Source organism: Syngnathus floridae, chromosome 8 (genome assembly GCF_059516105.1).
Source record: "Syngnathus floridae isolate MCC-2025c chromosome 8, RoL_Sflo_1.0, whole genome shotgun sequence".
Taxonomy (NCBI): Eukaryota; Metazoa; Chordata; class Actinopteri; order Syngnathiformes; family Syngnathidae; genus Syngnathus; species Syngnathus floridae.
In genome coordinates this window covers 16,036,773-16,063,891 of record NC_142420.1, presented here as the reverse complement: position 1 = coordinate 16,063,891, position 27,119 = coordinate 16,036,773, and the positions used below count along the sequence as shown (strand labels likewise).

At 45.3% G+C, this 27,119-nt stretch overlaps 2 protein-coding genes across 7 annotated transcripts in view; one reads left to right on the top strand and one right to left on the bottom strand.

Moving 5' to 3' along the window:
* ifngr2 (interferon gamma receptor 2) overlaps positions 1-27,119 on the bottom strand; it is a 100,477-nt gene that overhangs the window by 38,711 nt on the left and 34,647 nt on the right. For all 6 annotated transcript variants that reach the window (XM_088383308.1, XM_088383309.1, XM_088383306.1 and 3 more), the window contains 2 exons: positions 17,874-17,988; positions 11,906-12,075 (listed from right to left, as the gene is read on the bottom strand). In XM_088383308.1, the coding sequence (XP_088239434.1) occupies positions 11,906-12,075; positions 17,874-17,988 (285 nt within the window). The remainder of the gene's footprint in view (positions 1-11,905; positions 12,076-17,873; positions 17,989-27,119) is intronic.
* Positions 14,385-16,328, top strand: LOC148394695 (uncharacterized). The gene is made up of 3 exons (XM_088383487.1): positions 14,385-14,406; positions 14,552-16,062; positions 16,302-16,328. The coding sequence occupies exons 2-3, from the start codon at positions 14,716-14,718 to the stop codon at positions 16,326-16,328; spliced, it is 1,374 nt and encodes a 457-aa protein (XP_088239613.1). The 5' UTR covers positions 14,385-14,406; positions 14,552-14,715.

The window sequence follows — 27,119 nt, the reverse complement described above, 5'->3', positions numbered from 1 at the left end:
TCACCAGGTCTATGGCAGCAGACTCGGTGGGCAGTGACACGAGTCCATCATCAACGTAGAAATGTCTATGAACAAACTGTTGTGTCAGTGCCATACCTTGCTTCACCTTTCTTGGCAGCACGCTGTAGTCCATAGATGGCTACTGCAGGCGATGGGCTGTTGCCGAAGACGTGTACCCGCATGCGGTACTCTTGAACCTCTTTAGACAGGTCATTGTCTTTGTGCCACAGAAATCTGAGGTAATCTCTGTGCTCATGCCTCACCAGGAATCCATAAAACATCTGCTGGATGTCCGCAGTGACAGCAATGAGATATTTCCTGGACCTGAACCCGCTCAAGACCGTGGAGATGACAGTGGACTTCAGGCGAGGCCCTTCACCACTTTCACCCCTCACTATCCGCAGTAATACTATTCTCTCATCAGACACCTTCAAGTTCCTGGGAACCACAATCTCTCGGGACCTGAAATGGACCGGCCACATAGACTCTGGCCGGAAGAAGGCCCAGCAGAGGCTGTACTTCCTGAGACAGCTCAAGAAGTTCAACCTGCCGCGGGAGCTGCTGAAGACCTTCTACACTGCCATCATCCAGTCTGTCCTCTGCACCTCCATCACTGTCTGGTTTGGATCGGCCTCCAAACAAGACAAGCACAGACTGCAATGGACAATAACAACTGCAGAAAAGATAATTGGAATCAACCTTCCATCTATCCAAGACTTGTACCTGTCCAGGACCAGGAAACGTGCAAGTAACATCTCAACAGACCCTTCGCACCCATGTTGCAGCCTGTTTGAACTACTCCCCTCCGGACGCCGTTATAGAGCTCTGTACACTAAAACCAGCAGACACAGAGACAGCTTCTTCCCCCAGGCTGTCGCTCTGATGAACTCACACCACTCTTAGAGTCTCAGAGTCATTACTGTGCAATAACATCCCGCTTTCCACACCTTTTTTGTCTACACTGTTTGTACTACCGTATTTTCCGGACTATAAGTCGCTCCGGAGTATAAGTCGCACCAGCCATAAAATGCCTCAAAAAGTGAAAAAAAAACATATAGAAGTCGCTCCAGAGTATAAGTCGCATTTTGGGGGCAATTTATTCGACAAAATCCCACACCAAAAACAGTCATGAACGAGCAACAACAGGCTAAACGATAGCAACAACAGGCTAAACGATAGGTATGCTAACGTAACAAACACAAACAAAGAGCTGAGAACGGGCCTGACGTAACATATAGAGTGATTAAGGACAACTATTACATGAATAACATGTTTATAAAACCATCAGTGTCACTCCAATTCATTAAATAGCAACAACAGGCTAAACGATAGGTATGCTAACGTGACAAACTCAAACAAAGAGCTGAGAACGGGCCTGACGTAACATATAGAGTGATTAAGGACAACTATTACACGAATAACATGTTTATAAAACCATCGGTGTCACTCCAATTCATTAAATAGCAACAACAGGCTAAACGATAGGTATGCTAACGTGACAAACTCAAACAAAGAGCTGAGAACGGGCCTGACGTAACATATAGAGTGATTAAGGACAACTATTACATGAATAACATGTTTATAAAACCATCGGTGTCACTCCAATTCATTAAATAGCAACAACAGGCTAAACGATAGGTATGCTAATGTGACAAACTCAAACAAAGAGCTGGGAACGGGCCTGACGTAACATATAGAGTGATTAAGGACAACTATATTACATGAATAACATGTTTATAAAACCATCGGTGTCACTCCAATTCATTAAATCCATCGATCGTTCTTTGTCAACAATGGGTGCGCACGGCTGAGGGCGCTTGCACTTCAAAATATTCCACAGGCTCATATAACGATAAACTATATTTTAAATAACTATAATACAAGCCAATAATATTATCAAACCATCCGTGCACTTTAATTCCATTAAATCCATCGATCAAATTACTCGTTCTTTGTCAACATCGCCGCTCGTGCGCCCTGACGTCAGCCTCGTCTTTATTCCACAGATCTACTATATTATAGCGTTAACAAAGTACAAGGATAGACGTGGGTTTGGTAAACGGCTCTTTATTAAACAAAACAAACTTCCAAGCGTGTGGCGGCGTGGACTTCCAGACAGACCGGGCGTGCGTAATGGCCATGTCCGAGCCCCGCGCACTGTTCGCGGACAGCCACTCGGCCGACCGCCGGCCCCCGACTCAGTAGAGTAGGACCGGGCGTGCGTAAAAGCCATAATAGTTTTTCAAACCTTCTATGTCACTCCAAATCCTTAATTCCTTCAAACTCTTTGTCCTCCGTGTCACTTAGAAATGATCACCGCTAATGATGCCGGAAGTCCTTATGTGGGCACGTTTGTATGTAAACAACCGCCGCGCTACTGACGTCACTTGAAATAGTAATCCATTGGTACATCACGGTTCTCCAAACTTTCTTTCTGCTGCTCGATTACTGTTTTCAGCTGCATATTTTACAACTTGAAGTTTGTAACCTGCAAAATATGAGTTTCTTTTTGGTGCCATTTTTCTTAAGCCCACCCAGTTGATGAGTCACGGCCAACGGTGAAATTTAGAGCGCCCTCATCCAGTTTCGTCTGAAAATATAATTTTTTTTGGTTGTTTTATCAAAGTCAAAGTCTGCTTTATCGTCGATTTTTTTTTTATATACTAAGACACACAAAGAGATTGAAATAACGTTTCCACTATCCCTCTGTGAGATAGTACACATATGCATACAAGCAACACAAAAAAAAAGAAGGCACAAACAATGAATAAATAAGAGTGTTGAATAAATGATAAATAAACAAATAATAATAATAAATATAAGAGGAGCAAAAATGGAGCAAGTGTACATACAGCAGACAGTGGACTTGGATATGGTGCTTTAAAGTGTTAATTGCTTTATTTGATGTTTTCTCTATTTTTTATGTTTTGAATATGTTCAAGATAAAGATATAAAAGCATGTGAAGTGATCAACTATACTAAAAATAACATGGGAAGTGGTCAACTATACTTGTAAGTGATGTCTTAATGATCAAGTAAAAATTTGTGAAAAAAAACATATATAAGTCGCTCCTGAGTATAAGTCGCCCCCCCACCCAAACTATGAAAAAAAACGCGACTTATAGTCCGGAAATTACGGTATGTGTCCTCTCTGCATCCATTGCAGCCTGGTCATCCTAGAAGAGGGACCCTCCCATCTGTGGTCTCTTCTCAAGGTTTCTCATTTCCCCTAGCTGGAGTTTTGAGTTTTTCCTTGCCCTCTTGGGAGTTTAAGATCAGTTTAAGATCAGGGGGTGTTTGAGAATATCTTTCGTTCTTCACATGTCCTGAGTGTTGTTGTTAGTCACCTAAATGTTGAACAGAGGCTGTGATTTACCGAAGTCAAATTCCTTGTTTGGCACGCTCAAACATGGCGAATAAAAAACTCTTGAATCTTGAATTTCCTGAAACGCAGCAGCACGCCAAGCAGAGTGTTATTCAGGTCGGGCCCTGTGAGAAGCACTGAGTTGAGGGAGAGGCCGTTCAGTTGGGCGCTTGAGTCAAACACGACCCGTATTTGCCCAGGCTTCTGGGGGTGGTACACACCAAAAAAGGGCAGGTACCAGCATTCTTTTGTGTCGTCAATGGATGAGGCAATCTCTGCATGGTTGTTTTCAAAAAGGCTTTTCCATGAAGGAGGAAAACTGCTCTTTCATATCAGCGTTTTTTCTCAAAGCGCGCCGTAGAGAGCTGAGACGAGACAGGGCTTGCGCTCTGTTATTTGGGAGCCGAGGTCAAGGTGACTTAAATGGGAGGGGAGCTACCCAGTTATTCCTTTCATCCTGGGCGACTTCTTTTTCCATAATTTTCAAGAAGAATTCGTCCTCAAAGGACATGGCGCACTTGTTGTCACTGTCTATTTGTTGGAAAAGTCTGCCCGAGCTGATCCTCGACTGGCAATGCTTTCAATGTATGTGTAGTTTGGCTATGCTTGTCCTCCCCGCTGTAGCATGGTTTCTCTTTCACACTGATGCTGTTTTGGCAAGGAATGAGAAGTGACGGACGTCCATTTTGAAGCACATGAGTTTTGAAGACGCTCAGGGTTGGCTTGTGGGCGTTGTCCAGGCAGACTTCGCCTATAATGACCCAGCCTAAGTCCAGGCGCTGGGCAAAAGGTGCGTTATGAGGACCGTTGACTTGATCTCTCACTTTGTGTTCACGCATCATATCTCTCCCCAACAGGATCATCATCTCTGCATCAGGATCCAGCTTGGGAATGAGAGGAGCGAGATGTTTCAGGTGCGCATGTGTGAGGGTTACCTCTGGAGTTGGAATCTCAGATTTGTTATTCATTATTTCATTGCACTCAATGAGAGATGGAAGGTCTAGGCACACACCTCCGTTCACTGCTTCGATCTGAAAACCCGCCGCCTTCCTGCCGATCATCTCTGTGGTACCGGTGCAGGTCTTCATCAGGTAAGGCTGCTCTTGACTTTGAAAAGGTGGAAAAATTCAGAGCGGGCCAGTGAGCGGTTGCTCTGATCATCAAGTATGACATACATCTTGACAGAGCGATCTGGCTGTCCCCGAGGGAAGACGCGCACCAGGCACACCTTTGAGCATGAACGTGGGAGGTTGCCCTTGCCACAAACTTTAGTGCATCGTGACGTCACTTCGAGTGGGGAATTGCCTTGTGCCACTGTGTCTATTTGTGGAAGGGCCGATTGATCGGGAGGCAGAGAGGTGTCTTTGTGCATCGCAGAGCTGTGTCTTTGGCTGTCACACTCACCACATTTCAATGATGCCTGACAATCCTTGGCAAGGTGGTTTGGGGCGGAGCATTTAAAACAGCGTTTATGTTCTTTAAGAATGTCTTTTCTTTCCTCTAATGTTTTTGCTTAGCCAGCCATTTTTTTCCAATGGCTGTGTTTTCTTGTGCACAAGGCAATAACGAGCTGGATCATTGTTTTCCTTTCCATCGTCCGTAGAGTTTAAGGTGTTTGCATCAGTGGTACCAGACTCGTCTGTTTTGCGCACAGGTACAGCAGTCTTAAATTCACTTGGCTTGAATGGAGCTTTCTCACCTTTGCCGTAGGGCTGGCTACTGATGGACAGGCTGAAGTTTGGGTCGTTTCGAGCCTTGGCTTGGCCATACACAAAGTCCACAAAAACCGAAAAGGGAGGGAAAGATGTCCTGTAGCGCTTCTTGTACTTTGAGCCTACACCGAGTCATTTCTCCTGCAGGCCTGACGGTAACTTCTCCACGATAGGCTTTATCCCACGAGGCGAGTCGAGGTATGCAAGGCCAGGAAGATATCCATCGTTTTTGGCTGCTAATAGCTCCATGAGGAGATCACTGAGCAATCTTAGCTTCGTGTTGTCTCTAGCAGACAGACGGGGAAAATCGTCCACTTTTTTGAACAGGGCATTTTCAATTATTTCTGGTGCGCCATAGCATTCATGCAGTCTATCCCAGGACAGTTGTAGAGCAGCTTTGGGCTTGGTGACATAAACAGCACGGATCCTCTTTACATGTTCAGACGAGTCTTTACCGAGCCACTTCACCAAGAGGTCCAGCTCCTCACTATATGATAAACCTAAGCCTTGTGTTGCATTTAGGAATGAGGACTGCCATGCCCTAAAATTCTCTGGCATATCATCAAATTTTGTGAGGCCAGTAGTCACTAATTCTCTGCGAGCAAGAAACTTGGAGAAGTCTATCATGTGTGGAGGGCTAACATGAGGAGGAGAATACCGACCTTGTTGCATATGTGGACTGTCAGGTGGCTATGGGGCAGATGTGTGCCTTGCTGCATGTAAAGACTGAGTCGGGGTTCCGATGTCACTCTGAAGAGGCCTGAGGTTATCACGCAAAGGCCTGAAGTCATCCATGCGTGGTGGTGTCGTAGATGTGGGTGATGACTGTCGTAGGAGGCTGTGCTCACAAGGTCTGACTGGCCCATGAAATGGGGGGCCATAATACGGAGTGTTGATTGCCTCTTGGAACTGCTCCTTTACCTCACGTTCCTTATTCACTGATGGTCTGCAGACGTTGTGTGAGGACCTCTCCTCAGCTGCCGCAGGTGGTGGACTATGCGTGGGTTCGCGGCGCCAGACTCCACTGTTGGGACTGTGCGTTGAGCTGTGTTTGGCTTTGCAAATAATCTTCAGCGCGTTTTTGAGACACATGTGCTGGCAAATTACTTTTTATGCTTAGCACATCTTCATTTTTATATCTGCAGCTGCTTCCAAAACTTCTGCTCTCACCCGTGCCACTTCTGCTTCCTTTTCAATTTCTAATTCTTCTAAATCTATGTCTAGCTCGTTGCCTTTTAATTTCCAACTGCTTCCTTGAATAGGCTACCTTGGTTGCCGCTGCTTCAGCCAAAGCTCTGGCTCTCGCAGCTGCCTCCAGAACCGAATTGTAGGATGACGAGCGCTTGGCGTTAGCACTAGCTCTCGATCGACTGTGGACTGATGACTTGGAAGATGAAGGTCGACGTGAATTCTCTTCAAAGTCCACCGTCTCCATGTCGATACCACTGGATACATCTTCGGCGGCCATGTTTGAATCTTTTCGTTGTTTCCTCAACTCACTGTGGTACGGCTTTTTCACTGTACTGATCTCCCTGTGCGTTATGTACTTCATGTACGTTGTCACAGTTCATCAGCCAGCCAAACTCGTGTATAGAACACTTGAGCCAGGATTCAGAGCGTCTTGCTCCCTTTATTTCTATTCAGTGTTAAACAAAACGAGTGAAACTGCAAGTGAAACAACAAACACTTTCTTCTATAAGTTTTCTTCTTATCTTATAAACAATAATAAAGTTATCCAATAAAACATTGATAACTTACAGCCATTGATTCTGTGAGCATAAGGAGAGGAGAAATATTCGCTTAGATGACGCGAGTAACGCCAACGTCTCTCAACTCATCAGTTGTCGTCGCTTCAACAAAAACATGCGCAGCTTCCGGTGCATTTCAAAATACATTTCCGGTTTGCTTCCGAACGACAAATTACCATTGTGTATGCTTCTTTACATAGAAAACATTTCTTACATCATGAAAACAATTCTGAAGGCAGAACACGTGGAAGCATACAATGATCTATTAGCCTGAGTTTTTCCTGTCTTCTCGGGGGTATTTTTAAGCAAGTGTAAAAAATAGGAACCGATTTTCCCTTCCCTAAGCAAAGCTAGGAGGTCAAGAATACAGTGGCATTTAGTTTTTGTTATAATGGTTTGAAAACTTACGTCATCTGATGGCGCCGCGGATGGCTGCCACGGTGAGTCGCTCTCTGTTTCTTTGTCTTATTTTGTGTGTTTTCTGTGTCTTCTGCTGTCCATCCCGGATTACTTTTACTAGAGAAGCACTGTTAAACATCGGTCAGTCTTCTTCTGGTATTTTCTCTCCTGTTCTCTCTGATTCAGACTGTTTGTCGGAGATTTTAGCCGGAGCAGCGGTGCTATACAAGCTAGCGCGACGGCGGCGACGCGGAAAACGAGCCGGAGCCCTCGTAAAGCTGAGGCAGAGAGGGTTCCGTTCTGCCCTACCGTCAATTCATCTGGCGAATGTCCGCTCCCTGGCGAACAAGATGGACGAACTGTTGCTCCTCACTTCAAGGAACACGGACTTCAGCAGATCCGCCGCGCTGTGTTTTGTTGAAACGTGGCTTAGCGAACGAACCCCCCACCACGCCATGGAGTTAGCTGGGTTTCGGCTAACGCGTGCAGATCGCAGCGCGGAGCTCTCCGGAAAATCAAAGGGAGGTGGTCTCTGTTTCTACATTAATGAACGTTGGTGTACCGATGTCATGGTGTTGAAAGAGTTTTGCAGCCCTCTCCTAGAAACACTTTTCATAAACTGCCGGCCGTTCTATTCACCACGCGAGTTCTCCTCGATCGTCATGGCGGCTGTTTACATCCCACCACACGCACGTGCGAGTGAAGCCACGCAGATGCTGGCTGACCAGGTGACAGACATGGAGAAACTTCTACCAAATTCACTAATCATTGTTCTGGGTGATCTTAACAGGGCGAACCTCGCACACGAACTCCCCAGATACAGACAGCACATAACGTGTCCCACCAGAGGGGCACAGACACTGGACCACTGCTACACCGTAATTAAGGATGCATACCATTCTGTGGCTCGTGCAGCTTTAGGACTCTCGGACCACTGTCTAGTTCATCTGATCCCTGCCTACAGACAGAAACTAAAAACTTCTAAGCCTGTGGTGAGGACTGTCAGGAAGTGGACAGTGGAGTCAAGGCAGAACCTCCAAGCCTGCTTTGACTGCACCGATTGGAGAGTTTTTGAAGCTGCAAATTCAGACTTGCATGAACTCGCTGACACTGTCACATCATACATCAGTTTTTGTGAGGATCTGTGTGTGCAGACTAAGACCTTCTGCACGTACAACAACGACAAACCTTGGTTTACACCGAACCTTAGGAGGCTGCGCAAAGTCAAGGAGGAGGCCTACAGGAGCAGCGACCGGGACCTGTTCAAGCAGACCAGAAACACACTGAACCGAGAGGTCAGGAAAGCCAGGAGGTGTTACGGGGAGAGCCTGTAGAGACACCTCTCTGCCAATCCTGATCCCTCAACAGTGTGGAAAGGCCTGCAGAGCATCACGGGCTTCAAGAAACGAACCCCCCGTCCTGTGGAGAGCCCAAGGCTCGCTAACCAGCTAAACAGGTTCTACTGCAGGTTTGATCGGTCCTCCCACACAACGGGACCTCCTGCAGCACAATCCACATACTCACCTCCCCCCACAGCTGCTCTGTCCACACCTCCATCACCGTGGTCACCGATTCTCTCTCTTGCAGAGGCCGCGCCCGCACTCCAAATTCGCGAGGAGGAAGTGCACCAGATGTTCCGGAGACAAAAGATCAGGAAGGCACCGGGCCCAGACGGCGTGTCACCTTCCTGCTTGAAAGTCTGCGCTGAGCAGCTGGCGCCCACCTTTGCAAGGATCTTCAATCGTTCCCTGGAGCTGTGTGAGGTGCCCGCGTGCTTCAAGAGCTCCACCATCGTTCCAGTGGCCAAAAAGCCCGCCATCAACGGTCTGAATGACTATAGACCTGTTGCACTGACATCTGTGGCCATGAAATCTTTCGAGAGGTTAGTGCTGAACCACCTGAAGGATGTCACGGGCCCCCTGCTGGACCCCCTCCAGTTTGCCTACCGGGCAAACAGGTCGGTGGATGATGCGGTCAACATGGGACTGCACTACATCCTGCAAAACCTGGACACCCCAGGAAAGTACGCCAGGATCCTGTTTGTGGACTTCAGCTCGGCGTTCAACACCATCGCTCCTGACATCCTCCAACAGAAGCTCACCCAGCTTGCGGTGCCTGCCTCCACCTGTCAGTGGATCACCAGCTTCCTGACCAACAGGAGACAGCGTGTGAGGCTGGGGAGCATCACATCTGACACCCTAACCTCCAATACTGGAGCCCCTCAGGGGTGCGTCCTCTCCCCACTGCTCTTCTCCCTCTACACCAACGATTTCTCCGCAAGTGACTCTTCTGTGAAGCTCCTGAAGTATGCAGACGACACCACTCTCATCGGACTGATCCAGAACGGTGATAAGACTGCGTACAGACAGGAGGTGGAGCGGCTGGTCCACTGGTGCAGCCAAAACCACCTGGACCTGAACCCGCTCAAGACCGTGGAGATGACAGTGGACTTCAGGCGAGGCCCTTCACCACTTTCACCCCTCACTATCCGCAGTAATACTATTCTCTCATCAGACACCTTCAAGTTCCTGGGAACCACAATCTCTCGGGACCTGAAATGGACCGGCCACATAGACTCGGTCCGGAAGAAGGCCCAGCAGAGGCTGTACTTCCTGAGACAGCTCAAGAAGTTCAACCTGCCGCAGGAGCTGCTGAAGACCTTCTACACTGCCATCATCCAGTCTGTCCTCTGCACCTCCATCACTGTCTGGTTGGGATCGGCCTCCAAACAAGACAAGCACAGACTGCAACGGACAATAAGGACTGCAGAAAAGATAATTGGAATCAACCTCCCATCTATCCAAGACTTGTACCTGTCCAGGACCAGGAAACGTGCAAGTAACATCTCAACAGACCCTTCGCACCCAGGTTGCAGCCTGTTTAAACTACTCCCTTCCGGACGCCGTTAAAGAGCTCTGTACACTAAAACCAGCAGACACAGAGACAGCTTCTTCCCCCAGGCTGTCGCTCTGATGAACTCACACCACTCTTAGAGTCTCAGAGTCATTACTGTGCAATAACATCCACACCTTTTTTGTCTACACTGTTTGTACTATGTGTCCTCTCTGCATCCATTGCAGCCTGGTCTCCTAGTGTTGTTGTTAGTCACCTAAATGTTGAACAGAGGCTGTGATTTACCGAAGTCAAATTCCTTGTTTGGCACGCTCAAACATGGCGAATAAAAAACTCTTGAATCTTGAATAACCCAAAATAAAATTGGTGTTTTAGTTTCCTGTCGGGTTTACGCAGAGTAATAGGGCAAAAAGTGTGACTTTTGGGATAGTCCGGCACGCATTATATGCTTTTACATTGATTCCTATGGGAATCGTTGCTTCTACTAGCAAACATTTTTACTTACAAACCCAATCGCGGAGCCAATTCAGTTCGTAAGTGGAAGTACCACTGTAGTATTAAGGTTGGTTGTACAGTACACAGTAAACAAAGTGTTTCTACTGAAAAATGGAAAAAAGATCAAATTCAAAGAAACATCTGGAGAGGCAACTGGCAGTGTGAAGCAGAGGTACAACGGTACAACTAATGCAGGAAATCTCCGAATTTTGATATGCTGCATTGAGTCCGCTTTATATTTTGAGTGTTTTTGTATGGCATTTTTGAATAGTGCACCTGGCATTATTAGTTTGGTGATGTACTTGACCTTTTTTCTTTTGAATTTCATTTTGTGGATTTTAAATCTTCTCATCTTGGTTTATTCACCTGATTAGTCATGCATTACAATTTTGTTATGTCCTACAATAAAAAAATCTTTATTTAGGGGACCTTTATCAGACATGAGATGATATCACGATATCACAACCCCGTCTGTCAATCTCTGTCAATATCATGTTGATGTGTGACATGATAATGTCACACAATAAATTTGGCTGAGCAGAGGTGTGTGTGTAAGAGGAAGGGATGGGGTGATGTTCATGTGTGCTCATGCCTATGATGTGGCTCTTTACGGTAACATAGTAAAAAATGTGGCTCTTAGTCTCTGACAGGTTGGCCACCCCTGTTTTAAGCTATCAAAATGCAATTGTGAAATTTCATCCATCAATTTTTTGTCCCGCTTGTCCCCACTGAGGTCACGGGTGTGATGGAGCCTATCCCAGCAGTCATCGGGCAGCAGGTGGGGGACCCCCTGAACTGGCTGCCAGCAAATTGTAGGGCATACAGAGACAAACAACCATTCGCACTTGCACCCAATTTAGAGTGCTCAATTGGCCTAGCGTGCATGTTTTTGGGATGTGGGAGGAAAACCCATGCAAGCACAGGGAGAACATGCAAACTCCACACAGGGAGGTTCGGAGGTGGAATCAAAACCACAATTTCTGAACTGTGAGGCGGACATCCTAAGTAACCAGTGTTTCGCCGAGGTGCTCCAATTGTGAAATGTATGTTTAAAAATATTTGTACCCTTCATCTTATATCACATATACCGTTACCATGAAGAAATGCAATTTATATCGTTTTACAGATTGTGGGCCATTTTAGCCCAGTTCTACATTAAATATTTGAAACTGAATGTTGAATTTGTAGCTGAATGTTTACATTTTTTAAACTAACAAGTGCACATTACATATTTTGATGGTAGTAAAATTCAGAGTTAGTAATTCTGAATCAGATTGCAAAATCAACTTCTAATTTAGTAGATGTACCTATTTTTTTGTGCACGACATGCTTACCTTGTCTGCTACAGGCTCTGACTAGATCTGAAGTCAGCCCACGCCGTTCTGCTTGAACACCCAGCATAACACAGCCATGCTCTGCCTCGGCTTTGATGGAAGTGACTTTACACGAAGTAAAATTAATCTGCTTGCAGGTTGGGACATCTTTCCAAAGATCAGAGTCAAAGCTGAATTAAAAAAAAAAGAAACAACGGGCAACTCAGACTGTGTTTTTCACAAACTTTAAAACCTATTTTGGAAAAATAATAAATACTGTTCCATTTAAATAAATACCAAAATTTCACCCCCATACTCCATTCAATGTACTGGCATTTCAAAATCCTGCTACGCAGCCATAAATGCATTTATGGACCTGCACGGACCTACCACCCATGACTCATCATGTTACAGTCCATCACCGACAGACACACTCAGATCTACGGAGGTGGTACCCCATACCTGGACTTCAGAGCATATTTACCGTATTTACCTTATGTTCCTTACGTTCCGTCTCATAACCTTTGTTCGCAAAACGCTAGTCTTTTACTGACACCGAGGGCCAAGAAAATGTCTGCAGGGTCTAGAGCATTTTCTTTTCGGGCTCCAGAGCTTTGAAATGCCCTACCAATGGATATTAGAACTGTTACCTCAGTAGAAACATTTAAGACACGTTTAAAGACACATTTCTATGATATGGCCTTTAATTAACCTGTAGTGGTCGATTCGGCTGGAGTTTCTTTTCGCTTCTTCTCCCCATCCCCCCTCCCCCCACCCCTTTCCGGCTGAGGAGGTGGTTAGGTGACACCCAAGCTGACAGCGGCTATCTGGATTCTCGTGTACCAATTCAGGATGAAGGAACTGCAGCTATGTGAAGCCGTTTGAGACTGCTTGTGATTTAGGGCTATACAAATAAACTTGACTTGAGTTTTCCACACCACAAGGCACTTCAGGTTAAAAGGTGCAGACTCAATTCGGGGGCTTTTCTGTACTGATGTCTGATGTGTCAAATCAAGCAGACTCTGCCCAAAAAATGGGTGTCAGTAAGTCCACCGCCACTCTGTTCCAAATACCGTTAAAACGTGACTTTTTTTTCAGGGGGAACTTGCAGTACTGACATTATTTTTTAATACAGTCCAATCACATAAGTGCCAAAGATGGGCTCGCTTTACCATCCCTTTAAATCAGTGATCCCCAACCTTTTTAGCAACATGGACCAGATTATTGTCAGACAATATTTTCATGAATCGGCTTTTAAAGTGTGGTGGATAAATACAACAAAATAAAATGATACGACCGGCATAAAAACAATGGTACTGTGGTGCCGAAGGAAAGGTTTAGGATTAGAAACGCAGGAGGTGCGTCGTTAAAGACTTCACTGAACATACACTCCTAAAACGAGGAATCGGAAGAACAATAATGATAGAGTTTTGCCCACTCTACCTTTTAAGCAAGAACCACACGTGAGACAGTTTGGCCGTTTTACGCTTGCAAGCAGAGAAAGCCATCAGCACCCTATGGGGTACAGAAGTGCTTGAAAGCAGTCTGACTTTCACTTCTTGCAAGAGAATATTTATTGAGAGAAAGCAGGGTGGGGGTGAGAGTGAACAGATTTCGAGGTTCACCTCTGCAAACTGGTCAATCAGTGCAGAGTGTCTTCGCACTTTGTTTTACAAGGTTGTGGAAAGAGATACTAGTGGAGCATTTTAGATAACTAACGAAGCAAGAATGTTTCCACATTCATTTGGAAGATTTCAACAAATGAATGTGGAAAGTTTCAACGAGTCAAGGAAAGGTGGAATGTTTTAACAAAGTTAATGATTCCAGTCAACCCTCCAACATAATCATACAATCAAAATGATTTGTCAACTCGAACAAATAGCTGAAATACGTTAACACAAACACCATGTTCCTAACACACTCTTCAATCCTGAGTTCCAAGGGGGAATTTTGAATACGAACACCATTGTATAATATAATGATAAACGTGGATCTACTGTGTACTTTTATGCAACTTTACTAGCAGAGTTCTCACAAAGTCACGCAAACTACACAACATGAGTAATGTTATGTTCAGAGAAAATCCGGTCCATTTTTCAAAACAAAAGCTTGTTCAGACTCAGATCAATGAAACGGAAATAATGCAAGTGATTTAATCTTTCTTGTGTGGCCTGGTACCAAATTATTCATGGAGCGTACCGGTCCAGGTGTTGGGGACCACTGCTTTAAATGACAGTTGGGACTTTTTAAACCAAGTACAATCCACTGTACAAAGTCAAGCGATGCAACCATTTTGAAAGAAAAGTAGCCTATGCATACATGAAGCATAACACTTATACACTTATAGTTTAGACCAGCGATTCTTAACCTGGGTTCAATCGAACCCTAGGGGTTCGGTGAGTCGGTCTCAGGGGTTCAGTAGAGCCTCCACTGCGGAGGTCCGAACACACCTGATTTATTGTGTAAATTCGTGATGACGCATATCTCAACGTCATCTGATGGCGCCGCGGATGGCTGCCACGGTGAGTTGCTCTCTGTTTCTTTGTCTTATTTTGTGTGTTTTCTGTGTCTTCTGCTGTCCATCCCGGATCACTTTTACTAGAGAAGCACTGTTAAACATTGGTCAGTCTTCTTCTGGTATTTTCTCTCCTGTTCTCTCTGATTCAGACTGTTTGTCGGAGATTTTAGCCGGAGCGGCGGTGCTATACAAGCTAGCGCGACGGCGGCGACGCGGAAAACGAGCCGGATCCCTCGTAAAGCTGAGGCAGAGAGGGTTCCGTTCTGCCATACTGTCAATTCATCTGGCGAATGTCCGCTCCCTGGCGAACAAGATGGACGAACTGCTGCTCCTCACTTCAAGGAACACGGACTTCAGCAGATCCGCCGCGCTGTGTTTTGTTGAAACGTGGCTTAGCGAACGAACCCCCCACCACGCCATGGAGTTAGCTGGGTTTCGGCTAACGCGTGCAGATCGCAGTGCGGAGCTCTCCGGAAAATCAAAGGGAGGTGGTCTCTGTTTCTACATTAATGAACGTTGGTGTACCGATGTCATGGTGTTGAAAGAGTTTTGCAGCCCTCTCCTAGAAACACTTTTCATAAACTGCCGGCCGTTCTATTCACCACGGGAGTTCTCCTCAATCGTCATGGCGGCTGTTTACATCCCACCACACGCACGTGCGAGTGAAGCCACGCAGATGCTGGCTGACCAGGTGACAGACATGGAGAAACTTCTACCAAATTCACTAATCATTGTTCTGGGTGATCTTAACAGGGCGAACCTCGCACACGAACTCCCCAGATACAGACAGCACATAACGTGTCCCACCAGAGGGGCACAGACACTGGACCACTGCTACACCGCAATTAAGGATGCATACCACTCTGTGGCTCGTGCAGCTTTAGGACTCTCGGACCACTGTCTAGTTCATCTGATCCCTGCCTACAGACAGAAACTAAAAACTTCTAAGCCTGTGGTGAGGACTGTCAGGAAGTGGACAGTGGAGTCAAGGCAGAACCTCCAAGCCTGCTTTGACTGCACCGATTGGAGAGTTTTTGAAGCTGCAAATTCAGACTTGCATGAACTCACTGACACTGTCACATCATACATCAGTTTTTGTGAGGATCTGTGTGTGCAGACTAAGACCTTCTGCACGTACAACAACGACAAACCTTGGTTTACACCGAACCTTAGGAGGCTGCGCAAAGTCAAGGAGGAGGCCTACAGGAGCGGCGACCGGGACCTGTTCAAGCAGACCAGAAACACACTGAACCGAGAGGTCAGGAAAGCCAGGAGGTGTTATGGGGAGAGCCTGGAGAGACACCTCTCTGCCAATCCTGATCCCTCAACAGTGTGGAAAGGCCTGCAGAGCATCACGGGCTTCAAGAAACGAACCCCCCGTCCTGTGGAGAGCCCAAGGCTCGCTAACCAGCTTAACAGGTTCTACTGCAGGTTTGATCGGTCCTCCCACACAACGGGACCTCCTGCAGCACAATCCACATACTCACCTCCCCCCACAGCTGCTCTGTCCACACCTCCATCACCGTGGTCACCGACTCTCTCTCTTGCAGAGGCCGCACCCGCACTCCAGATTCGCGAGGAGGAGGTGCGCCAGATGTTCCAGAGACAAAAGATCAGGAAGGCACCGGGCCCAGACGGCGTGTCACCTTCCTGCTTGAAAGTCTGCGCTGAGCAGCTGGCGCCCACCTTTGCAAGGATCTTCAATCGTTCCCTGGAGCTGTGTGAGGTGCCCGCGTGCTTCAAGAGCTCCACCATCGTTCCAGTGGCCGAGAAGCCCGCCATCACAGGTCTGAATGACTATAGACCTGTTGCACTGACATCTGTGGTCATGAAATCTTTCGAGAGGTTAGTGCTGAACCACCTGAAGGATGTCACGGGCCCCCTGTTTGTGGACTTCAGCCCAGCGTTCAACACAGTCGCTCCTGACATCCTCCAACAGAAGCTCATCCAGCTCGCGGTGCCTGCCTCCACCCGTCAGTGGATCACCAGCTTCCTGACCAACAGGAGACAGCGTGTGAGGCTGGGGAGCATCACATCTGACACCCTGACCACCAACACTGGAGCCCCTCAGGGGTGCGTCCTCTCCCCACTGCTCTTCTCCCTCTACACCAACGATTTCTCCGCAAGTCACTCTTCTGTGAAGCTCCTGAAGTATGCAGACGACACCACTCTCATCGGACTGATCCAGAACGGTGATGAGACTGCGTACAGACAGGAGGTGGAGCGGTTGGTCCACTGGTGCAACCAAAACCACCTGGACCTGAACCCGCTCAAGACCGTGGAGATGACAGTGGACTTCAGGCGAGGCCCTTCACCACTTTCACCCCTCACTATCCGCAGTAATACTATTCTCTCATCAGACACCTTCAAGTTCCTGGGAACCACAATCTCTCGGGACCTGAAATGGACCGGCCACATAGACTCTGTCCGGAAGAAGGCCCAGCAGAGGCTGTACTTCCTGAGACAGCTCAAGGAGTTCAACCTGCCACGGGAGCTGCTGAAGACCTTCTACACTGCCATCATCCAGTCTGTCCTCTGCACCTCCATCACTGTCTGGTTTGGATCGGCCTCCAAACAAGACAAGCACAGACTGCAACGGACAATAAGGACTGCAGAAAAGATAATTGGAATCAACCTCCCATCTATCCAAGACTTGTACCTGTCCAGGACCAGGAAACGTGCAAGTAACATCTCAACAGACCCTTCGCACCCAGGTTGCAGCCTGTTTGAACTACTCCCCTCCGGACGCCGTTATAGAGCTCTGTACACTAAAACCAGCTGACACAGAGACAGCTTCTTCCCCCAGGCTGTCGCTCTGATGAACTCACACCACTCTTAGAGTCTCAGAGTCATTACTGTGCAATAACATCCTGCTTTCCACACCTTTTTTGTCTACACTGTTTGTACTATGTGTCCTCTCTGCATCCATTGCAACCTGGTCTCCTAGAAGAGGGCCCCTCCCATCTGTGGTCTTTTCTCAAGGTTTCTCATTTCCCCTAGCTGGAGTTTTGAGTTTTTCCTTGCCCTCTTGGGAGTTTAAGATCAGGGGATGTTTGAGAATATCTTTCGTTCTTCACATGTCCTGAGTGTTGTTGTTAGTCACCTAAATGTTGAACAGAGGCTGTGATTTACCGAAGTCAAATTCCTTGTTTGGCACGCTCAAACATGGCGAATAAAAGACTTTTGAATCTCTTGAATCTTGAATATCTCGCAAAGGAAAGAGCAGAAGTCACACTGATTTGCAGGTATGTAATTTGTTGTAACTTCATGCATTATGTTGGTTTTGTTCTTTGAACAAGGTGATGTTCATGCACGGCTCATTTTGTGCACCAGTAAAAAACATCTATGTCGTGAATTTGAAAAAAACATATTTTAACAAGAGGGGTTCGGTGAATGCGCATATGGAACTGGTGGGGTTCGGTACCTCCAACAAGGTTAAGAACCACTGGTTTAGACACTCATACCACATACCTGCTGTACCTCACAGTGTAAGTGACGGTGCTCTCTTCTGAGACAGAAGTCCATGTCACCTGCCAGTTATCAAACAGGACATCCTGTGGCAGAGCGGGCAGAGTTTCACTGAATACTGTGGAAGATGAGAAATGAAATGTGAGATTTACTAAAATAAACCACCTGATTCAATCCAAAAGGCTCATTTTCAGACTGGAGACCTCAAGTCATTGGGAGGACAGTAGAGCAGTGGATTATGACCAGATTGGACCAGCATGTTGTGTTCGAACATTTTCTGATATTGCTTTTTAATGCTGCTGTCAGACAACACAAATGTAGCTGCTGATGAGCCGACTGACGTGTCTTGACGTGTCGTAGCTCGTGTGGATGGCTGGTGTCTGGGATGGCTAACGACCACTACGACAAAAGTCTGGCATGTCAGAATTTTTATTATGAGTTGACATACTATACAACTATATACTATACAACCCATATTGAAATGTCTTGACGTGTCATAGTTCGTGTAGTTTTATTATTAGCCGACAGACGTGTCGCCGATATTGAGTTGTCTTGACGTGTCGTAGCTCGTGTGGATGGCCGGTGTCTGGGATGGGTAACGACCACTACGACAAAAGCCTAGCATGTCAGAATTTTTATTATGAGTTTACATACTATACAACTATATACTATACACAGGAATGAGAATGGCAAATGTGAAAAAACACTGAAAAGTAGCCAGGGGTCTGGGGGACTGACCGGGGGTCTGGGGGGTCCAATGATATATATATATATATATATATATATATCATTGAAGATTTATTCTTTAATGATATCCTGACAATATCATGACAATAGCGCAACATTAGCTTACATGTAACATTGTGTTACTTTCTAAACCCACATGCTCGTAAAAGTAAAAGAGTACCTTTGTGTTTTTTGTTTCAAAGTGCTCCTTAATGTTCCTAGTGCCGCGACCTCCATAGCTGATCATATCTTGACAGAAAATACACAAAACCTTCCCCGGAACATCTACTTTATGGATATGTTCCATCAGGCACATGTTTAAGGACTGTGTTCCGAGTTGTACAATGACGCAGCTCTCGAGCCATCTGAAGCAGTTCTTGATCCCGTTCGGCTTGTCTATTTCCCTGGCACGATCCTCATGCTGGCGAAAACCTTTGCTGAGTAGGCCCTAGATCAGGGGTGGGCAAACATTTTGACTTGCGGGCCGAATTGGGTTCTAAATTTTGACCGGGGGGCTGAACCAGGAGCAGATGGATGTAGTGTTTGGGAGAAGTAATAGAAATGACATGTAACGGTTATTGCATAAAAGGTTTTAACTTTTAGTAGGTAGTAAAGCATGGATATTCAAAAAAAGTTTTTCGAAAACAAATGCATTTATATGAACAGCATTCAAAAAGTATTTCACCCAAAAACTATCAGTGATTCTCATTAAATACGACACTGTTATTATGAATAATAGTTTCTATCACTTCAGTGCCTGCAGGTCAGATTTATGAAATATGATCATCTAGTGAGGTGAGATCACATCAAATGGCAAACATTCTGACCAAATACATCATCTTGAAGAATCAGTGAAAGAATACATCTAAATAAAGTAATAGAAATCAATAGTATTGTTGGTCTCCCTTTTTTGCTAGTGCATCATGGTCTGGAGTAAAATTTGTCGTGGTAATTCTTAGGATAGAGCCGAGGTGTTGGTCCGTTAACCTAGATCTGTGGCGGGCTTTGTTGACGTTCATGTGGCTGAACGTCTGCTCACACACGTAGGTTGAGCCAATTGTCCAGTCTTTTTTAACATTCGTCACTCAGTGTCCACCTTTCTTTTCCTTGGGCCACTCATTTTAATTGAAGGATTACAGGGGAAGGTTTGTGGGTGGCATTAGTGTAAAACTGTATCTGAGAGCTCAGCACGCGAATTACGAGAACGCTGACGTCACAGCCCACACTCAAAATTCGGCACTTATGGAAATAGAGCGCGGAGTGCACCGGGTCTGTACTACTTAGTACATACACGCACTTGTGAGTGTGCACTGAGCTTTCTGACATGGCTTCCAGGAGTAAATGCGCGGGCAGGCGCTACTGGGGAAACAGTAATTGCAGGGACAATGACCCAAAAAAAAAAAGTTTAATAATACAATTTATTCAGGTTTGGCGGGCCGGATTAAACGGCCCCGTGGGCCGGATGTGGCCCGCGGGCCGTAGTTTGCCAATATCTGCCCTAGATCTACCTGACTAAATAACTCGTCTACAAATGATAAAAACCTAATCGCAAATTCACATTGTGGTGGTGCTAGTTCTCTGCGTAAGTTAACAAATGGAAATGATGTGACGAAAGTAGTGCCAAAATGCTGCCAAAAATAAGGCGGATGTTGTCGCATCACTGCTGCCAGTGCTTTACAGAGGCAAGCCGATTTCAGTACTCACAATTTTGCCTTGAGATGTGCCAAAAGATGCCGTCGCGGCAGGTGGGCGAGTGCTCGCGAGTCCCCGAGGCTAACGTTGCCCAGCCGCTTCCATACTCCCATATATATATATATATATATATAAACAATTCTCAACGGATTTACACAATTCACGAAAATGACACTTTCGACGGAAAAAAACAGAACTCCGCTGAGCCAAGAAAAATTCTCATCCCTGTATACAACCCGTATTGAGTTGTCTTGACGTGTTAGCTCGTGTAGTTTTATTATTAGCCGACAGACGTGTCGCCGATATTGAGTTGTCTTAACGTGTTGTATCTCGTGTGGACGGCTGGTGTCTGGGATGGCTAACGACCACTACAACAAAAGTCTGGCATGTCAGAATTTCCATTTGTTTTGCCGCAGAGTGACATAAACTACAACGTCCTTCAAGTGGTTCGTGGGCATTGACCAATAGGAATACAGTCCGCTCCTACTTATGATAAGAGATTGAACATGGCGCACAAACAAAATGGCATAAAAAAGAACGGTCTAATCTGATCTCAAGCGGGCCACGATATAGAGGAAAGATTTGAGGAACTGTGCCTGAAATGTCCTCAGCTAATAGCTGATTTGCAAATGTGGTATCATTAATTAAATTTGTGGCCCCAAGTTATTTTGGGAGACTAGACAGTCCGTAGTGCCTGTTAAAGGTTTTGATACGGGTTGAATGTGTAAACGTTTTTTTTCAATGTATTAGTACCCCTTCTTTATTGGCAAGAGCTTGGGTTGTTTAATGGCAGCCAGTACACGAGGCACGGCAGCAGATGAAACAACAACCACCATTTTCCAGGTCATAAGCTTTTATACTGTCCGGAAAAGGCGAAAAGCGTCACCTGACCATTTGGTATCTATGTGTATTGGAGACTCACCGCCGTACGTACGTGTATGTGTGTGTGTGTGTGTGTGTGTGTGTGTGTGTGTGTGTGTGTGTGTGTGCGTGCGTGTATGTGTGCGGGTGTGTGTGTGCGTGCGTGTTGCTTGGTACACTTGTTAGAAAATTACAACATTAAATAATAGTTTCAAACATGTAATACTATGTTAATACTTAGTATAAATCACATACAGAAAATAATGTATAAATAATATAAATATGATGCGTGTGTGTGTGCGTGCGTGTGTGCGCGTGCGTACGTTCGTGCGTGCGTGCGTGTTTCTTGGTACACCTGTACCGATTCTTTTCTTTTCGGAAACCTAACATAACTCACTGAGCCAGAGGAACAGACAGACCAACTCGCAGAGACGAACAGAAACTAACAGAAACAGAGAGCAACAGAAACAGAGAGACAAAGACAGAACAATCCGACATGGGAGTGACATGCAGACGAGATTTAAATACACGACAGGTAACGAGAGGTAGGTGAAGGTGACGCTGGGGTGGGCCCGATGGCAGCTACGGGTCTGGTGCCGCTGGGACGAGGTCTGACGGCGGCCGCGGGGCCGATGGCGCTGGGACGAGCTCCATTGATGGACATTGATCCGGCGTCGCGGACGGGAGCTGGTGGCGGAGGTCCAAGCATTGGTCGCTGTGATGGTCGGATTGTTCTGCTATATGACCTTCATCCATGCAACTTTCTGTGACCATATCAAAGAGCCACTGGTCTGTTACTCCCTCACTACCCACAGCTCGTCACAAACCAGGTAACTGTCCAGGTAGTTGACGATATTGGGGTTCTTGTTTTCCCTCATGACCAGGATCTCATTGATGATGAGTTCTTTCTTAGGGTGCTGTTGCAGATTTATCTGCTTGATGAACTCTTGTCCAGTGGCATACCGGATGCACCTTGTCCAATCTTGTCAAAGAGAGTGTATTTCTTCTTAGGGTCTTAGACACTCACAATGATCCTGAGCTTTGTCAAGTGGCATTAACCTCCCTACAGACCCTTCTCACCCAGGTCCCAGTCTGTTTGAACTACTCCCCTCCGGACAACGTTACAGAGCGCTGTACGCCAAAACCAGCAGACACAGACACAGCTTCTTCCCCCAGGCTGTCACTCTGATGAACTCACACCACTCAGAGTCTCAGAGACATCACTGGGCAATAACATCCTGCTCTTGCCACTTAAATGTTGTTAGTCACCTGAATGTTGTCAGTCACTTAAATGTTGTATAGAGGCTGAGATCAACCGGAGTCGAATTCCTTGTTTGCCATGCACAAACTTGGCCAATAAAAACTGATTGACTGGAAGTTCAGATGGTGCGTAATTGGGTATTGGATTTGGCCAAGAAAATTCGCAATACTAAAACATGTAGTGATTCCAAATTTCACCAGGAGATGGTGTTAAATCTTGACATAGGGGTAACCTGATGGGAACAAATAAATCTAATACATTAAATTGTTAGCAATTGGAAGGACACGACCTTTTCAAACACATAGCAACATAACTTTGGAATATGATTTTGCTTGGCGAGAATACTCTGTAACGGCTTAAGCATTATCATCACATGGTAACGTAGGGGTGCCCACAACCATAGGTTGGTTATGGTTGTGTGAGTTAAGAATTATTATTAGACAATGTTGTTATGATGTTTAATCAGTATGACCATTGTCAATCGTGCACTTATCTGATGTAAGTGGCCGGCTCTCCGTTTAAAGGGTAAAATTCTGTACTTTAGTCCCTCTGCAGTAACGCAGTATCTAGGGGAGACGAGAATTGATTTAAGCCGGTACGGAAAGAAGATTTGTTCCGAGTCTAAACGCTGTTCAGGTAGCTATTGTTAGATTAATTCCCTCATTTCCAGACGCCAGTCCCTTTTAAAGCAAAAATGATCCCGGTGTTGAGTAATTCCTTTTCGAGACCTGGGATTAAATTGATCGCAGCCGTTTTAGCAGCTCTTCTTTCCTATAATGAGTGGGGCTTTTGTTAACCGCTCGAAATAGTTTTAGCTATTTTGTTAAGTCTTTGTTAAGACCGCAGGAACTCGTTTATTTACACTAGCGTGCACCCACAGTAGCTGAGCTCAAGTTAACGATTTCGAACCACTCCCTTCTGACACTCCCTGATGTCAAGGATTAAAGCTGTCTTCATTTAAAAAAGAACTGAATGGTTTACAGTATGACTATGATAGAGAAACAAAAGAGATTTAAAGCATAAAAGATCAAAATAATTGTTGCGCCGACCTGGGAGGTGCGCACCTGTCTGTATGTGCATGTGACCACAAGGGGTCACTGCAGGTGTACGACGTGAACGCGCAGCACGCAGTGGAGCTCCTCAGAGCGCCTCAACAGATGACCACAATTTATCCTGATTGGGAGCACGCACACACCAGGGTTCATAAGCAGCAAACAGCACAATCCTTTTGTCCAGTGAGCAGCAGCAGCAAACAACACAATCCTTTTGATCAGCGAGCAACAGTGTGTTGTACTGAGCTCCACGGAAAAAGGAAAAAACCCATGGGAAGAGGAGACCAAAGGGACTACCGGTTTTTCACCTTGATTGTTTGGCTCAATAAAAACCCGAACAAAGAGTCAAATCTCAGTCTGGTCAAGTCCTTCCTTTTCAAGTGTGGAAACTCATGACGTTAAAATACACTTGCCAATAATCATTTATCGAAATTAAATTATTATAAAATAGACATTTAATGAATAAGGAAGAAGAAGAATTACAAGTTTCAATTGTTCGAACAACTAACAATAATTTCCACTCACCATTCTCAATAGAGCAAAAATTATTCAGTCTCGAAGTTCTCTCGATTGAAAATTCAAAAATATAGTAAAAAAGCGTAAGAGGCTAGAGATCTAAAATGCTGTTTGGTGGAAAAGTCGAGTGATCAGTTCTCCTTGTTCCAAAATCGGAATTCTGTTTAAAAGAACAGGCTGGCCTAAGGAAAGGAGATGCCGACGCCCTAAAAAATGGCCCCTCTCTCGTGCACCGAGGTCTGCATCTCCCAGCCTGTCTTTGATCTTAAAATTTGACTAAGAGACCTTGGGTTAATCTCAGAAAGGATGAAAACTATATTTTTCTAATTGCCGTCCTCGACCCACGGGCAGAAGCCTGCGAGAGAGCGAGCGGTGCTCTTTGTCCGAACGAACCTTTTATACCAGTTCAGTTTGTGGGTACTATGCCTGCTTGGTCACGTACCAGTTTTTTTCCCCATGTCATACATTGGCCTCAGATGACTGAAATGCTTTCAGAATAGACTGCACCTGCATCTCGGCCGGTCTCAACCAGGTGAGGTGACCATGTTCTCAGGGATGTAACAAATTTCTCAGAGATGCTTCATCCTGTTTCCCACTTCCAAATCTTGTCAACTGTCCGTCAACTTGTGTCAACGTGACATTTGCAATCTCTTTCTCTGACTTGTGTCTGTCAAACAGCATCTTGTTTAGGCCTCAACTGGATGAACGTGGCCTCGGGTCATGCTCATGTGTGGGATCGCAGTCTTCCACCACTTAGTATTACCATTAACTCTGTCATGTAACATGGGGGGAAGAGATGGTGCAAATGGTAAAATATGGATTGTTCACAGGAATAAATTGGCAGAGCTGAAATTCCAAATTTGTCCAAAAGATGGCGGCAGACCGAAACATGAGACCAAAAAGGGGCCAAAATAAGCTAAGCTAGTTAAAATAGAAATCAAACAGGAACACGGTGTCGGATTGTGAGTCACGCATTTGATTTCTTTGCTTGGCTAAAAATGTATTCTGTAACAGCTTAAAGCAATATTGTTAGTCAATTTGATCAAGGGACCCGTCACTATGAGAATAGTGGCGTGACATAAATTGTTTGGAGAAGCACAAATGTGATTTTTACTTTTTGATTTCTTTGCTTGGCTAAAAATGTATTCTGTAACAGCTTAAAGCAATATTGTTAGTCAATTCGATCAAGGGACCCGTCACTATGAGAATAGTGGCGTGACATAAATTGTTTGGAGAAGCACAAATGTGATTTTTACTTTTTGATTTCTTTGCTTGGCTAAAAATGTATTCTGTAACAGCTTAAAGCAATATTGTTAGTCAATTCGATCAAGGGACCCGTCACTATGAGAATAGTGGCGTGACATAAATTGTTTGGAGAAGCACAAATGTGATTTTTACTTTTTGATTTCTTTGCTTGGCTAAAAATGTATTCTGTAACAGCTTAAAGCAATATTGTTAGTCAATTCGATCAAGGGGCCCCGTCATTGTGAGAATAGTGGCGTGACATAAATTGTTTAAAGAAATAGATCAAAGGATTGGATTTTTATTTCAGAGTTAATTGAAGCGTAACTTTAAAAAGTTACTCTCATGAAACAGGAAGTGAAGAAAAGAGGAAGTGAAAGGTTTTACCAGGGGCTAGCTGTACATTTGGTGGAAAGTAATGCGTGGTCAGGGCGGAAACAGCTGCTGAAAGGCAGCAGGTGTACGAGCGTGGGAAAACTGACCAAGTCTTACCCTATAGGAGCGTGGGAAAAACTGACCAAATCCTATAAGGGCGTGGGAAACTAGGCGGTCTTACCCTATAGAGAGGATATAGGTACCAGACAAGTCTATAAAAAGTCCTGCAGGGGCAGCTACGGGGCTTTTTCCCCCAAAGAGCGCTCATACGTGAAGAAGCCCGAGGGAGTTTCAAGATTTTTTCCAAAGTCCCGGGATCTTTGTGTGAGACGCAGGATCGCTGGTGAATAAACTTGGATTTACTCCAAAGAATTGGACTGGACAACTTTGCATGAGGAACTAGGTGAGGGGAACGACTTTTCTGTATTTTAGCGAGGGGGGAATAGCCATGGGGTCGCCGGTCCCCTCGAGGCCAGCCTGTTTCTCTAATTTGGATTTTAGAAGTAAGATCGAATTGATCACTCGACTTTGCTTCCACCAAAAATAGCACCCAGCTGGTATCTACTTTTTCCCTCTTTCATGAACTGTGTTTTGCAATCGAATTGTTCTGGGATTGAATGATTTTATTAACACGGGTATTGTTCGGTTTCTGGAGTACCGTATTTTCCGGACTATAAGTCGCTCCGGAGTGTAAGTCGCACCAGCCATAAAATGCCCCAAAAAGTGAAAAAAAACATATATAAGTCGCTCCGGAGTATAAGTCGCATTTTGGGGGGCAATTTATTCGACAAAATCCCACACCAAAAACAGTCATGAACGAGCAACAACAGGCTAAACGATAGCAACAACAGGCTAAACGATAGGTATGCTAACGTGACGAACACAAACAAAGAGCTGAGAACGGGCCTGATGTAACATATAGAGTGATTAAGGACAACTATTACATGAATAACATGTTTATAAAACCATCGGTGTCACTCCAATTCATTAAATCCATTGATCATTCGATACGATAGCAACAGGCTAAACGATAGGTATGCTAACGTGACAAAAACAAATGAGGAGCTGAGAACGGGCCTGACGTAACATATAGAGTGATTTAGGACAACCATTACATAAATAACATGTTTATAAAACCATCGGTGTCACTCCAATTCATTAAATCCATCGATCGTTCATTGTCAACAATGGCTGCGCGCGGCTGAGGGCGTTTGCACTTCAAAATATTCCACAGGCTCATATAACGATAGATAAACTATATTTCAAATAACTATAATATAAGCAATAATATTATCAAACCATCTGTGCACTTTAAATCCATTAAATCCATCGATCAAATTCCTCGTCCTTTGTCAACATCGCCGCGCGTGCGCCCCGACGTCAGCCTCGTCTTTATTCCACAGATCTAGTATATAACTATATTGTAGCGTTAACAAAGTACAAGGATAGACGTGGGTTTGGTAAACGGCTCTTTATTCCACAAAACAAACTTCCAAGCGTGTGGCGGCGTGTTCTTCCAGACAC